At 40.7% G+C, this 13,172-nt stretch overlaps 1 protein-coding gene across 3 annotated transcripts in view; it reads left to right on the top strand.

The window, feature by feature from the left end:
* Positions 1–12,730, top strand: part of ZNF475 (zinc finger protein 475) — a 58,024-nt gene extending 45,294 nt beyond the window's left edge. For 2 of the 3 annotated variants that reach the window (XM_080573571.1, XM_080573567.1), the window contains one exon: positions 17–12,730. In XM_080573571.1, the coding sequence (XP_080429697.1) occupies positions 17–93 (77 nt within the window). In that variant the 3' untranslated portion in view covers positions 94–12,730. The remainder of the gene's footprint in view (positions 1–16) is intronic. The other variant, XM_080573568.1, reaches the window with a different exon arrangement.
* Positions 12,731–13,172: the final 442 nt, after the last annotated feature.

The following is a 13,172-nucleotide window of genomic DNA, read 5'->3' as shown; positions in this document are numbered from 1 at the left end:
TTTTTTTTTATGACAGCTCAGTTATCAGAAAATCCACCAAGATACAGCAGCTCCAGGCTCAATCCTTCCTTACAAGACTTCCAGCTGATATAAAGCACTGAAGAGCTGTTGGAAGACAAAGGTGCTTCCTCTCAAGGGACTGTCAAGGTACCCATCAACACAAACAGCTTTGCAACCTCCTTTGTGAAGGGAGCACTTCATACAATGTGAATCCTCTCTCTTAGTAGATGAACCTCCTTGTCTGGCTAATCCTTTCTGAGCTGGAAGGCACAACTGCAAATCCATTCCCCACCTCAGTAGTGTCAAGACGGACTTGTCAATCATTTCAGGATGACATGTCATGTTTGAGGGACAAGGACGGTACTATTCACCTTGGAAGTGCTACCCAGTTTAAATTGTGACACTGCAGCCACTGACCAAATCTCCACAATTTGGTCTATTGGCAGTTACACCAGCAGCCAGTCCACCTGCCCACACAGGACTCTGGAAAGGCACAATGATCCTTGGAAAGGGGGCGAGAATAAAGGATGGGGAAGTATTCTGGGTTTTGTTGTTTCCTTCTGATTCTGCTTGATATCAAAAGTAGTTGAAAACCTATGATCTGCTCTTTCTATCAACACATTACCGAAGATGGAGCCAGAGAAGCCCCGAACAAGCTCTCTGTGGCCTCTTCTTTCTGGTTTCAGGGGGCAGGAGAGCTTGGGGTGAAGGACAGCCTTGGTGCACCTGCAGGAAGTCGCTGCTATTGCTGTGTGCTTCCCACCCCACCCACCTTCTCTGCTGCCCCTCACCCTTCCACACTGACTCGTGTGGATCACTGTCCCTGTGGTAGCTGTGCAGAGGTATTTCTGGTCTCTGCTGGGCTGGAGGCACTGCAACATGGCAAATAATAACAATATAATAATGGAGCGACTACCATAGAAAGGACGTAAATGCTGCTTTAAGGTATCCTGACATAACCAGGTACTGCAGAAATCCCACTTGCGAGAACCATAATAACTGGTATTAAAGGTATCTCAGCTAGTGTGTAGTTTAATACAGCATGTATACTCAAATACTTAGCCAGAGCCAGATGAATTATGGATATGATTGTGTGTGTGTGTGTATTTAAATGAGACAATTAACTTTATAGTTTTACCTTTCTTTCAAACATGGTCTCTACAGTAAAGCAAACAAACAAAATGAACCAAAAACCCCACTCGTATTGTAATAATACCACTTCCAAAATCCAGAAGGATCAGTTATATGAAGCAAAGCCCCTGCTACTGACACCGTATCCTGCCTGCAGCTCTTCTGGATCTGTGGAGCCATTACAGTGAGTGCCTTTTACGAGACATTGCCTCTGATACTACTATCAGACTCTCCAGACATGATACCATGAGAGAGCTGCCAGTGTGCTGCTGTTGCATAGTATGTCACTGAATTTTTCCATAACATGGCTGAAACTGTCACAAGAAATAGCTTAGATTTGGGTGGTATGTGAGTGCACACAGCTTGTGTGCTGGGGGAGCTGCTTAAAGCAGTGAAAATCACCATTTCATAGTAAGAACTAAGGGACTTAGCCCGCGTTTCTTTTATTGTTGCCAATGGCAGCTTCCTTTATCCAAAGAGAGTAAAATATGCTTTTAAGTGCTTGCAAAGCCCTGGAATGTGTGGTTTACAACAGTATTAAGAACTGACCTATAATTACAAATAGACGTGGCACTAGTAATTTATTTGGTAAGCTCCTGAAATGCTGACTATTTCATTCCTTCTTATAGATTGAATTTCGGTTGTACGAAAGCAGGCAAAGCAGAGGGTCATGGTTTTCCCCTGCCTCCCCTTCTCTCAGGAATTCAAACAAAGCATGTTTTCTTCTGCACACGGTCTGAATCTGAACATTTCCTTTACTTCAGAATCCATGGTACCGAAGCATACTGGGCTCTGTCTGATCCAAGCTGATGCTTATGCTGGTCAGTTGTTTTTTATATGGTACTTTTCCTGGCAGGGATTATCTGGTTTGTAACAGTGGGTTCTGCAGATAAAGCAGGAGTTGAAGAAGGTGACCTTAAACAGGATCAGTAGTAGCTTACAGGCACCATCTTGCTGTACAAGATCAGTCTTGGTGGAAAGACCTATCACATTTGCAGGGATAAGGAAAGTCCAGACACTGATTGCTTTCTCCATGGCATGCCAAAAGACTTTGCCAGACTAGTCAGTGGAAAACAGAGGCCTTTGTCTTCACAGTCTGCTAGATGTACTTGCTTGAGTGAATCTGAAATATAGCTATCACCTATACCCATAGCCCTAGCTCTTGAAACAATGTTTACAGAGCAAAACCAGGATTTCTCTCTTCTATGAATAAATTAGTAACTGATTTTGTTGCTACTGATAAAAAAAAAAGCAGATTTACAAGTCAGATCAAGACTTTTTTTTTTTTTTTTTTTTTTTGGCTCTTGTTGAGCTTTTTGTCCACCAGAACCCCCAACTTTCTCTCTGCAGAGCTGCTCTCAGTGAGTTCTTCTCCCAGTCTGTGCTCGTGTCTGGGATTGCCCTGATCCAGGTGCAGCACCTTGCAGTTGAACTTGTTGAACCTCATTAGGTTCAACATGGGCCCCCTTGTCCAGCTTGTCTACGTCCCTTTGGATGGCATCCCTTCCTTCTGGTGTATCAACTGCACCACTCAGCTTGGTGTCATCTGCAAACTTGCTGAGGGTGCACTCGATACCACTGTCTATGTCGCTGACATTTGTCTATGTCATTTACTCATTCCAGTTCCAGACATTAAAAAAAAAAAAAAAGTGGGTGACAGAAACAGAAAATATACGTACCTATTAAATTTCCATGCCTCCATCTAGACTTATATGCCAAAGGTAAGTGCACAGATAGCAAAGTGGGTATTTTTATTTGGTCTGAGTTTTTCTGCAATACATTTCTTATTTGGTATCTTGCCTTTATTTTATTTTCTATTTTTCCTGTGTTCTGCTTATTTTGGCTGTCATCCCTTTATTCTTCTGTACCATCTCATGAATACAGAGCCCTTCTTCTCTAGTCTTTAATAACCCAGATGTGACTTCACACTTCATGAATCTTATTTTGAAACCAATTTAATTGAGAATATAGCAAAAGATACAATGAGTAACTGTTTTTTTTGGATAGCTTTACTGGATATTTTAAGTGCGTGCTTTTCATCCTTACCTTCAGAAAAGGTGATCATGAAGGATAGGTGAACTTTCCATCACTGTATTGTTGTTTTCCAAAGACACACCATTTTGTTGTGGTTGTTGGAGTGCCCCAAGGAGTTTGTAAATTCTGCTGTGCTTTCAGCACCTCAATGCGCTGCAGACTATCGATGTTTCAGGAGGTGAAAGTTGGGAGGAGGTAGTTGTATTCCTTTTGCTTTGTCTCATCTTCCCAAGTAGCAATTTGTGCAATGCACACAACCAGTAGGGTCTTCAAGTATTTCAGGTGACCATACAGTACAAGCACTTGAATTTGATCTCCACATGTACATAATTTATTGAAGCAAGATGAAAGATTTATGTGATATTTTTCCTTTATTTACCACAAAATTTTATTTAAAGAAAAAAGATAAATTTATTTGCATGATGAATCATGAGCTGATAAATCTAACTCCTGCCCTAGTTTTCAGACTGTGCTAGTCTCCTCTAGTGAAAATCTCATATGATAAACTTTTCATGAATTAGACTTCCAGGATTATAGCTGACAAAAACACTACTTATAAAGGTGTTCTTTCATGCGTTAGGGGAAAGTTTTATCCAGCTTGATCCTATTAAAGACTCTGTTAGCACAGCTTATACTATTACCATGGCAGTGCTCCCTAACACTTCTGTAGCTAAAAGTCTGTCATTATTTCTCCAAACGTTAATCTCTCTGAACAACACCCACCTCTTCTTTTCTCTCTCCTAGACTTCACAAGTGTACATGCTTTAAAAAATGTGCTTTGGCTAAACAAGCAACAGAGATATCTATAACCTAGTTGTGTGAGTTCTTAGGTTGCAATATGTACATTGAAAATGGGCAATAACATCAAAAGCATGTGAAAAAAAACAATAGAGTGGTGGTGGACATATTGCTTGGAATTAAGAAAACAGCTTGATGGAATAAATGTCTATTTCTATCAAGTATCTGTATTTTTGTGTAACCACATAATGTTCTATCTAAAAGTAAAAATATGAAATGAGAGCTTTGGCCTAAGTTACACCCTAAAAGAAAGCACTAAGACCTGTTTCTAAAGCTTTTTTTTTTTTTTTTTTTCCAGCAGAACAGAGGGATTTGATACTTCAGGGCTAATTTGCAATCCAACCCTGTCCCTATGAACCTGTTCTTTTCTTCCTATTTTAAACTGTGAGAACAGTTTAATTACAACAGTATAGAATTACATCAAATAAATACAAACTTCTTATATTAGCAGTTGTTGCACTCTCTGAATCTCTCAAAAAGGTTTGAGCTCTAAGGGTCTACCTCACTGAATATGCAGAAGGAAAACATAGGTCAAGTAGCAAATCCGTTGACTACTATGGTATGGAAGTGTGGTGTATTTCAAGTAAAATCCTGACCCTAGTGAAGCCAGGGGAGGTTTGTCCTTTTTCTTTTTGGTAGAGATAAAATTACTCTCTACATGGGAGCTTGCAACACTTTTGCAACACACTTTGAACCCTGTACATATATATATATTTTTTTTTCAAAAAGAGAGGCAGCACACTGAAAAAGATTGTTTCAATAAGTTGATCCACTTCTCTTTACCAGAACCAAGGGATGTAGTGACAATACATAGTTTACTCTGAAGAGGTGTGCCAAAACAACTCCAAATTAATGATGGGTTGTCCTTGAGAGGTTGAATTGATCCATACATTACTGAAAATGGAACTGCATTACTATGTCTCATTCGCAACAAATAGAAAAAAAACTAATCTTACTCTTTGCTGTCAAAGTCTTCCATCATCTTCAAGCCCAAAAATACTCAGAAACAGGGAAATGAAATCCATTAACTTCAGATGAAGAGAACTCGAACATACGTAATATTACATTTAGCACACTTACTCTTTCCTTGAAATCTTAAATGTAGTAGGGTTTCTGTAGCCAACCATAACTCTGGCCATAAATCCCCATCTATGGGATATTTTTTCTCTGTATCTTGAAGTTCACTTTATGTATAATACTTTCAGTATTCATGGCTGATTATTTTGGAAATTTAGTTTGTCTCTGACTCAGAGAGAAATGGTGAAAAAGGATAGTGCTCTCCAAAGGACACATATACTTAAAACGTGAGAAATTTGTTATTTATTGTTGATGTAATAGCTGAAATAGCAGGTCAGGAATTAAATTCATTGCACATCAACTTGTTCACCAAATGTTCTGTGTATCCCTAGTACATTTAGCTCAAATCCACTCTGCAATTAGATTGAAATAAAGATGAAAGGGATAGATACCTCAAGTCAGGGATATTCCATCCAAAGTAGCAGCTGACTGAAAGAATACTTGGCAAGGCAAATAACAATGACAGAGATATGCATCTGGGTGTTGTGTCAGAATTACTTCATATTCAACTACATGAAATGTTTTACTGTTTCCTTTAAGTCAATAAGGCTTTGAAAACTATCCCAGCAGTCCAGGGACGTATCCTATTTATACGCAGTGTCAGAATAGATGGCTAACAATGAGTTGACCCTGGCAACAACACTGGACTTTCATATAAAAGACTAATGAAAAGAATACATTGAAGAATTCCTTTACCTTATCAGTGTCACTTGGGCACCTGCTTGGGCACTACTCCCTGTTCTCACCAATTAAGGAACAATACATTTTATACCCATGTGGTATGAAATTTCTTTAAGGTATTTCTCTTGCAGTTAACACTGGTCTGACCCATTTTCTCTGGATCTGCTGGCAGTATTCACAGTCTTCTTACATCTCATAATCAAGTTGTCATCCAGACACCCTAGACCCTATATAAACCCTTTTCTGGATGTTTGTTACAGTGTTTCCTATTTTTCTAGATTTATTGTGACTTCATTTTCTGTTTTCAGGTTTCTACCCACTTACATGTTCCAAAATACTTTTAGAAAAATTTTGTGAAGTTGGGGTGATTAATCTTGAGAGGCACTGAGACTTCAAGCTCCCCTGCCTTCCTTAACTGAGGTGGCTTCAAAGGGAGATGTAGGGTTCTGGTACCTGTCAATGTCAGATCAGAATTACTCTTGCTTTGTCTAGGTTATCCTTAAAATTTACAAATCCTTTCCTAGCTGGTTCATAATTACCTTCATGATCTCTCCGGTGTTGAACTATTGCTTACACTTGCTTTTGCTAACATCATCCTCAAATGAAATAAGTGACCTCAGACTCTTAGATCCACTTGTGAATTTGGCCTTTTCAAGCACCTGGAATCTACAGGCCAGTCAGCCTCACCTCCATCCCTGGAAAGGTGATGGAACAGCTCATCCTGGAGGTCATGTCCAAGCATGTGGAGGATAAGATGGTCAGGAACAGTCAGCATGGATTTACCAAGGGAAAATCATGCTTAACCAATGTGGTATCGTTCTGTGTTGAGAAGACTAGCTGGGTGGATGAGGGGAGAGTGGTGGATGTGGTCTACCTTGACTTCAGCAAGGCTTTTGACACCGTCTCCCATAACATCCTCATAGACAAGCTCAGGAAGTGTGGCCTAGATGAGTGGGCAGTGAGGTGGGTTGATAACAGGTTGGATGGCAGAGCCCAGAGGGTTGTACTTAGTGGTGTAGAGTCTAATTGGAGGCCTGCAGCTAGTGGTGTCCCCCAGGGGTCAGTACTGGGTCCAGTGTTGTTCAACTTACTCATCAAAGACCTGGACGATGGAACAGAGTGCATCCACAGCAAGTTTGCTCATGAGACAAAGCTTGGAGGAGTGGCTGATACCCCAGAGGGATGTGCTGCCATTCAGAGGGACCTTGACAGGCCGGAGGGTTGGGCTGAGAGGAACCTCATGAAGTTCAACAAGGGCAAGTGCAGGGTCCTGCACCTCGGGAGGAATAACCCCAAGCACCAGTGCTGGCTGGGGGCTGACCTGCTGGAGAGCAGCTCTACAGAGAGGGACCTGGGAGACCTGGTGGGCAGCAGGCTGACCATGAGCCAGCAATATGCTCTTGTGGCCAAGAAGGCTGACGGGTTCCTGGGCTGCATTGGGAAAAGTGTTGCCAGCAGGTCAACGGAGGTGATCCTCCCCCTCTGCTCAGCCCTGGTGAGGCCACACCTGGAGTATTGTGTCCAGTTCTGGGCTCCCCAGTACAAGAGGGACATGGAGCGAGCTCAGCAGAGGGCCACTAAGATGATTAGAGGACTGGAGCACCTGTCATACCAGGACAGGCTGAGAGAGCTGGGCCTGTTTAGACTGGAAAAGAGGAGGCTGACGGGAGACCTCATCAATGTGTATAAATATCTGAGGGGAGGGTATCAAAAGATGGAGCCAATCTCTTTTCAGTTGTGCCCAGCAACAGTACAAGAGGCAATGGGCACAAACTGGAGCACAGGAGGTTCTGGCTCAATATGAGGGGGCACTTCTTTACTGTGAGGGTGACAGAGCACTGGGACAGGTTGCCCAGAGAGGCTGTTGAGTCTTCTTCTCTGGAGATATTCAAAACCCACCTGGATGGATCCTGCACAACGTGCTCCAGGTGCTTCTGCTCGGCAGGGGGTTTGGACCAGGTGATCCTCAGAGGTCCCTTCCAACCCGCCCATTCTGTGATTCTATGATTCATGCTTCACCATTACTAGATATCCAAAAAGCAATAGCTGGCAGAAGTGCCTTGATTATTGTGACTGGACAGGAGACAGCCTGTTTTGGCAGATGGAGATTTGGCTATGATGACCAATGAGCTTGTGAGCCTTCAGGCTTCATTATTGCAATGTACCATATCTATCCCAGAATAATTTCCCACAGGGTGAAGGAGGTGACAGCCTAACCCTGTACAAATTCTGGAGTACAGATACAGCATCTGATCCAATAGGTTTCTGGGTTAAACTCCAAGTTCTTGATGTAGATTCTCTGAGGCATTCAATTTCAACTTGGCAATCACATAAAGGGAAGTGTGGGGAGGAGGGCGGAATAGCTTGATCCTCATGCTGGTCCACTGCCAGCTGCCAAACAGTTTAAAGCAACCAAAAGGCACTTCTAAACTACACCAGCTGCTAGCAGCTCCGGAGGAAGCATCTGCCAGGTTAGCACATCCCATGGCCTGATTATGCAGCTTCCATTTCTTACAATAGGGTGATAAATTGCATGTAAGACACCAGCTAGATGTTAATGCAAGGCTTCCTTGGAAATTAGGAAACTCTGTCCTGGCAGCTGACAAGTTTCAAGCCCCTTTATACTGTTCTAGTATGGCAAAGAGAATGGAAGAAGAGAGAGAAGATACAATTCCACATCTTGCTTTTCCAAGCTCTCTAGGCTAAGTATTCTGGAGTTGTCCTCATTACTCTAGCACACCACAATAACAACAAATATCCAGAAAAAGGGAGTTGTCACTAAGTGCAGAGGCTGGTACTTCCATGGTGGCCCAAGGGTGTGCAACATGCTGCCAAGAAAGATTCAAATAAATCTGTTTTCTTCTGGAGAAAAATTAGGAACCAGTTTCTTTGCCAGTTTGAATAACAATAATAGCTCAAGGGGAAAGACACAAAAGAAATAGGAGGAGAAAGGAAACTCTTCTAGAGAAGAAAGAAAAATAACTGTAATGTAGTACACAATACTAAAAAGACAAATACAAAGAAAATATGAACACTGTGTAAGCCAATGTGTTATCATTGGCTACTATTAAGATCCTTATTGACTTATTGGAAGGAAGAAAATGAAAGATCAGAGCTGGAATCTCCACGGGTGGAAATCAACATCATTCTTCCTTGACTGCAAAAAACTAGGCCAATTTAGAACAGCTGTTATTTGGCTGGTATTTTTTTTCCTACTTTTATTTTTGTAAATTACAGTGATGATCATGGGACAGAGGATGGATTGACAATAGGAGCTGTGAATCTCATGGGACATGTCTGCTGTTTTTAGTTTTTGTAGTCCTTTGAATGCCTAATGCAATGCTATTTGAATAACTAACAAGGTTTTCTTTGGCAGAAACCCTATTTGGTATCAGAAGAACTAAATGAGGACTTCAAATGATAATTAGCTAATTGTGTTATTGCTGGTTCATAATTACATGTTAGAGTGTTGGGAGAGAGAGAAATTAAATTCTGTATCATTGACCGTGTCAGGAGAATTGTTATTCTGAGTTCAGGGGGAGTTACTTTAGACTTCAACTTCTGCTTTGAAAATATGTTGCTGTTTTTTGTTTTGTTTTGTTTTGTCTGTTTGTTTGTTCTGTTTTGTTTCTTTGTTTGTTTGCTTTCCTTACAGAAAATAACATGTTGTTTCTTAATTTCCTTTTGGTCTATTTTGCCCTCACTCCTTATCTGATTGTCAAGGATCCTTACAGAGTACCATCATCCAACACATCTTTATAATTGTGATTCTTTTACAAATGAACTATTGCAAGCAAATAAGAGTTCATATTACTTAGTAACATTGGCAGAGTTGTAGAAAAGGAACACAAATAATTTCTTCTTTACTTCACAGTTCTTTAAATAGCTATATGCTAGGCTTCAGAGATGGCAAACAGATAAATAATTAGACCAGAGACAGAAAACAACAGTGAAATAAAACATGCCATAGCCAAAAGAAAATGCTGTCTGAAATGATCTGGTTTCTTATCCTCTGTGCAAGGGTAAGAAAGAGAGGCTTTCCCTACACAACTATCAGAAACCCTACACAAACCTTAGTCACGTTAAGTCAATTCTAAGAGTCACAAAATAATTCACTTTATCCACCAAAAAATTACAACATTGCTTAAAAGTTTTTGATTTGAAGTGTTAATTATTGTAAATGAAAGCATCATTCTCATTCTCCTGTGCTCTTCCTTGTTCACATTACTATTTCAAATCTTAGACCACAGAGAAGACAGGGAGTTGGTTTTAGCAAGTTCTGGTGAACACAGATTTGCTAAATAAATCATTTGAATCAGAATTTCTGAGGCTTTATCAACGTGGAGAAGAGAAGGCTGCAGGGAGACCTTATAGTGGCCTTCCAGTACATAAAGGGGGCCTACAGGAAAGCTGGGGAGGGACTCTTTGTCAGGGAGTGTGATGATAGGACAAGGGGGAATGGCTTTAAATTAAAAGAGGAGAGATTTAGAATAGATGCTTGGAAGAAATTATTTACTCTGAGGGTGGTCAGGCACTGGACCAAGTTGCCCAGATACATTCTGGATACCCCATCCCTGGAAGTGCTCAAGACCCACCATCTAGTATTCTCCATCGAGTAGATGGGGGTGGTGGCATCATTCCATGATTCTGTGATTCTATTAATGCAGCTTTAAAGTTCAGTAGTATCTTGGTCTTGTCAGCCACATAAAAGGATGAAAACCTCAACACCTGATTACAAAAATGAGACCATTTTTTCTTTGATGCTGCAGGTGAAATGGCTGTTTTCTGGGGCAAAGTAGCACATTTAGTAAAAGTTTCCATAAAGTCCTGCCAACACTCATCCATGAAATACCTGTACTCTACTTCAGTGCTATTGCCATGTTCCCTTGATATCATCCTTCTCAATATATTGAAACTCAGTTATTATTTTTACCCGAAGTAGCGTCTTTGACCTTTATAGGAGTATTTTGAAACATTGTCTAAGAGGGCATCACAACGTGTGATCTTTGACTAGGTAGTGCAGTGACTATTAACATCCTTACTTTTATAAGAAGCAAAGCAGACCTCGACAGATGAATCTTACTGCGTCCTACGTGATACACGGAGAAGCAAGAGAAAGAAAGAATTGGTGTTCTCTTCCAGGAATCAATTTTCAGGGCTAGTTTTAGATATCATCTTGACAAGTTCCTTTCATACACATAGATAGATAGGCAGATGTGTGTGTGTGTATGTTGTCTGAGATCCAGCTGGACAAAGAAAAAAAAAAACAGCCACCCCTCTGACTGTTTAGAAACTCCTTATATTATCTCTGTGCCCCCCAAGTTGCTTCCTCCCAGAACTATTGCAGAACTCCTCATTGTAGTAGGGAAGTACCAGACCCCAATGCAGGCATTTGGTCAACTCCCAGAGCTGAAGCTTTTCCACCCTTAGATTTTTATAAGAAATGCACCTTCTTTCTCATGTAAAGCATCATTGTGATTTGGTCTGTAAGTCTTACTTTGTTTTCCTTTTGTGCCTTTTTTACACAGTCAGCTGATTTCCAGAGATTTCTCCAGAAATGTTTTTCATGTCATTATTTTAGCAGTTACTTAAAAGTGAAATGTCTTACTTTGACCTAACACAGGAGATGGAACCTTCTGCCAAGAGACTGACAGTAAGCATAGGTTTAAAATTTCTCAGAGTCATGTTATTAATGGGGGCGTCTTCAAAACAGCTTAATTAGTAACAATGTATTGGTTATAGCTGTAAAAAATCTCATTAATTTGTAGAATTGCTGTGATCAGAATTCACTTACAGCTCTTACAAGAAGTTTATGGGAGTACTTGCTTAAGGCTCAAGTGAAACATAATATTTGGCCATAATCCAATTCATAGTGCTGCACAGTCAGGATTTCCTCCAATGACTCATTCATACCCCTACTGAATTGAAAAGGATACATGTGTAAATCAACATTAAACTTAAACTCCAAGACTTTTGACTTTTTGTCTTATGTCTAAATTGGCAACACACAATATCTATCTGTGTATTCTAATCATACAAAAAATATCTCTTTTTTTTTCCTTTTTTTCTTTTTTCTTTTTTCTTTCTTCTCCAGTGAGGTCACATCAAAGAATGCATATCTCACACACAAGAAGGGAGGAAAGCAGAATGTAACTCTGGACAGCCAGCTACACGTGTATTCCTGGTATGACACAGTAGCCGAGCAATCCCACAAGCAAGCTCCGATTATTATCCAAGTCTCAGGAAATTCAAGTAAATACTTGAATATTTTGAAAGGGGGGTTAAAAAGATACTGGAAAAACATGGATGGTAAGAAAACCTGTGAGAGGGGAGAGTTTTTTTTTTTTTTTAACAGCATGCAAAGGTAAAACTAAAGCCAGAATCAGAATTTGAAAACACAAATAGACAAATGAGAAGCTGGACAAAGCACACATAATTTAACAGTGAAGCTAATTATCTATTACAACAATGTTGCAAGGAGTGTGATGATGGGGATTAGATCACTTTCTGAAAAATATTCTCCAGCTCAACCAGGAATGATGGGTTTTTATGCCAGAAGCTAGAGTAGCTGATTATGGTAATTTTTTTCTGACCTTTTAATCTGTAATGCCATGTACTAGCTTTACATCCATATGTGTTATATTGAATTATTCTGCACAGTTCTGCTGAATTTGTGAATTTAGGACCTTGGATGTCCCATTGTGAATAATCTGACTGATTCACCCAACAGAACAGACCAAATCAGTAAGCGTTTAATAAAGCCCAGGCTTGAGACTTTTCTCCCCTCGTAATAGCTGCCAAGTAAATGGCCTCTGGAGATTGCAGAAAATACCTGCATGCACAATCCCAGAAACAGAGCTGAAAATGTCTTCAAATTAATTATTAAAGTTTTCTTAATCTCTTCTTGTCTTATGGGTGAGGATCCCATCTGCTTTCTTTTCAAGGCAACGTTTTGCTTTCTGAAATTCATTGACAGCAGAGTGATCCATTGTGGGCTAACAGATCAGGTTCAGACATCTGAACACTGAGGAGACGGAAGGGAAGGGAAGGGAAGGGAAGGGAAGGGAAGGGAAGGGAAGGGAAGGGAAGGGAAGGGAAGGGAAGGGAAGGGAAGGGAAGGGAAGGGAAGGGAAGGGAAGGGAAGGGAAGGGAAGGGAAGGGAAGGGAAGGGAAGGGAAGGGAAGGGAAGGGAAGGGAAGGGAAGGGAAGGGAAGGGAAGGGAAGGGAAGGGAAGGGAAGGGAAGGGAAGGGAAGGGAAGGGAAGGGAAGGGAAGGGAAGGGAAGGGAAGGGAAGGGAAGAGGGTACCAGGTACAGAGTGTCATGATTTCTTCAGATGTAGCAATTTCATAAATCTAAGGTGGTATATATGGTACTCTTTGTTGTAATCTAAGCTAAACAGTAACTCAGTACTTCTAACAGTTTATGAAATGTTGTCATCATCCTCTCAAAG

This window comes from Anser brachyrhynchus (genome assembly GCF_964034855.1).
Source record: "Anser brachyrhynchus genome assembly, chromosome: Z".
In the NCBI taxonomy this organism is placed as follows: domain Eukaryota; kingdom Metazoa; phylum Chordata; class Aves; order Anseriformes; family Anatidae; genus Anser; species Anser brachyrhynchus.
This window is presented reverse-complemented; position numbering and strand designations above follow the sequence as displayed.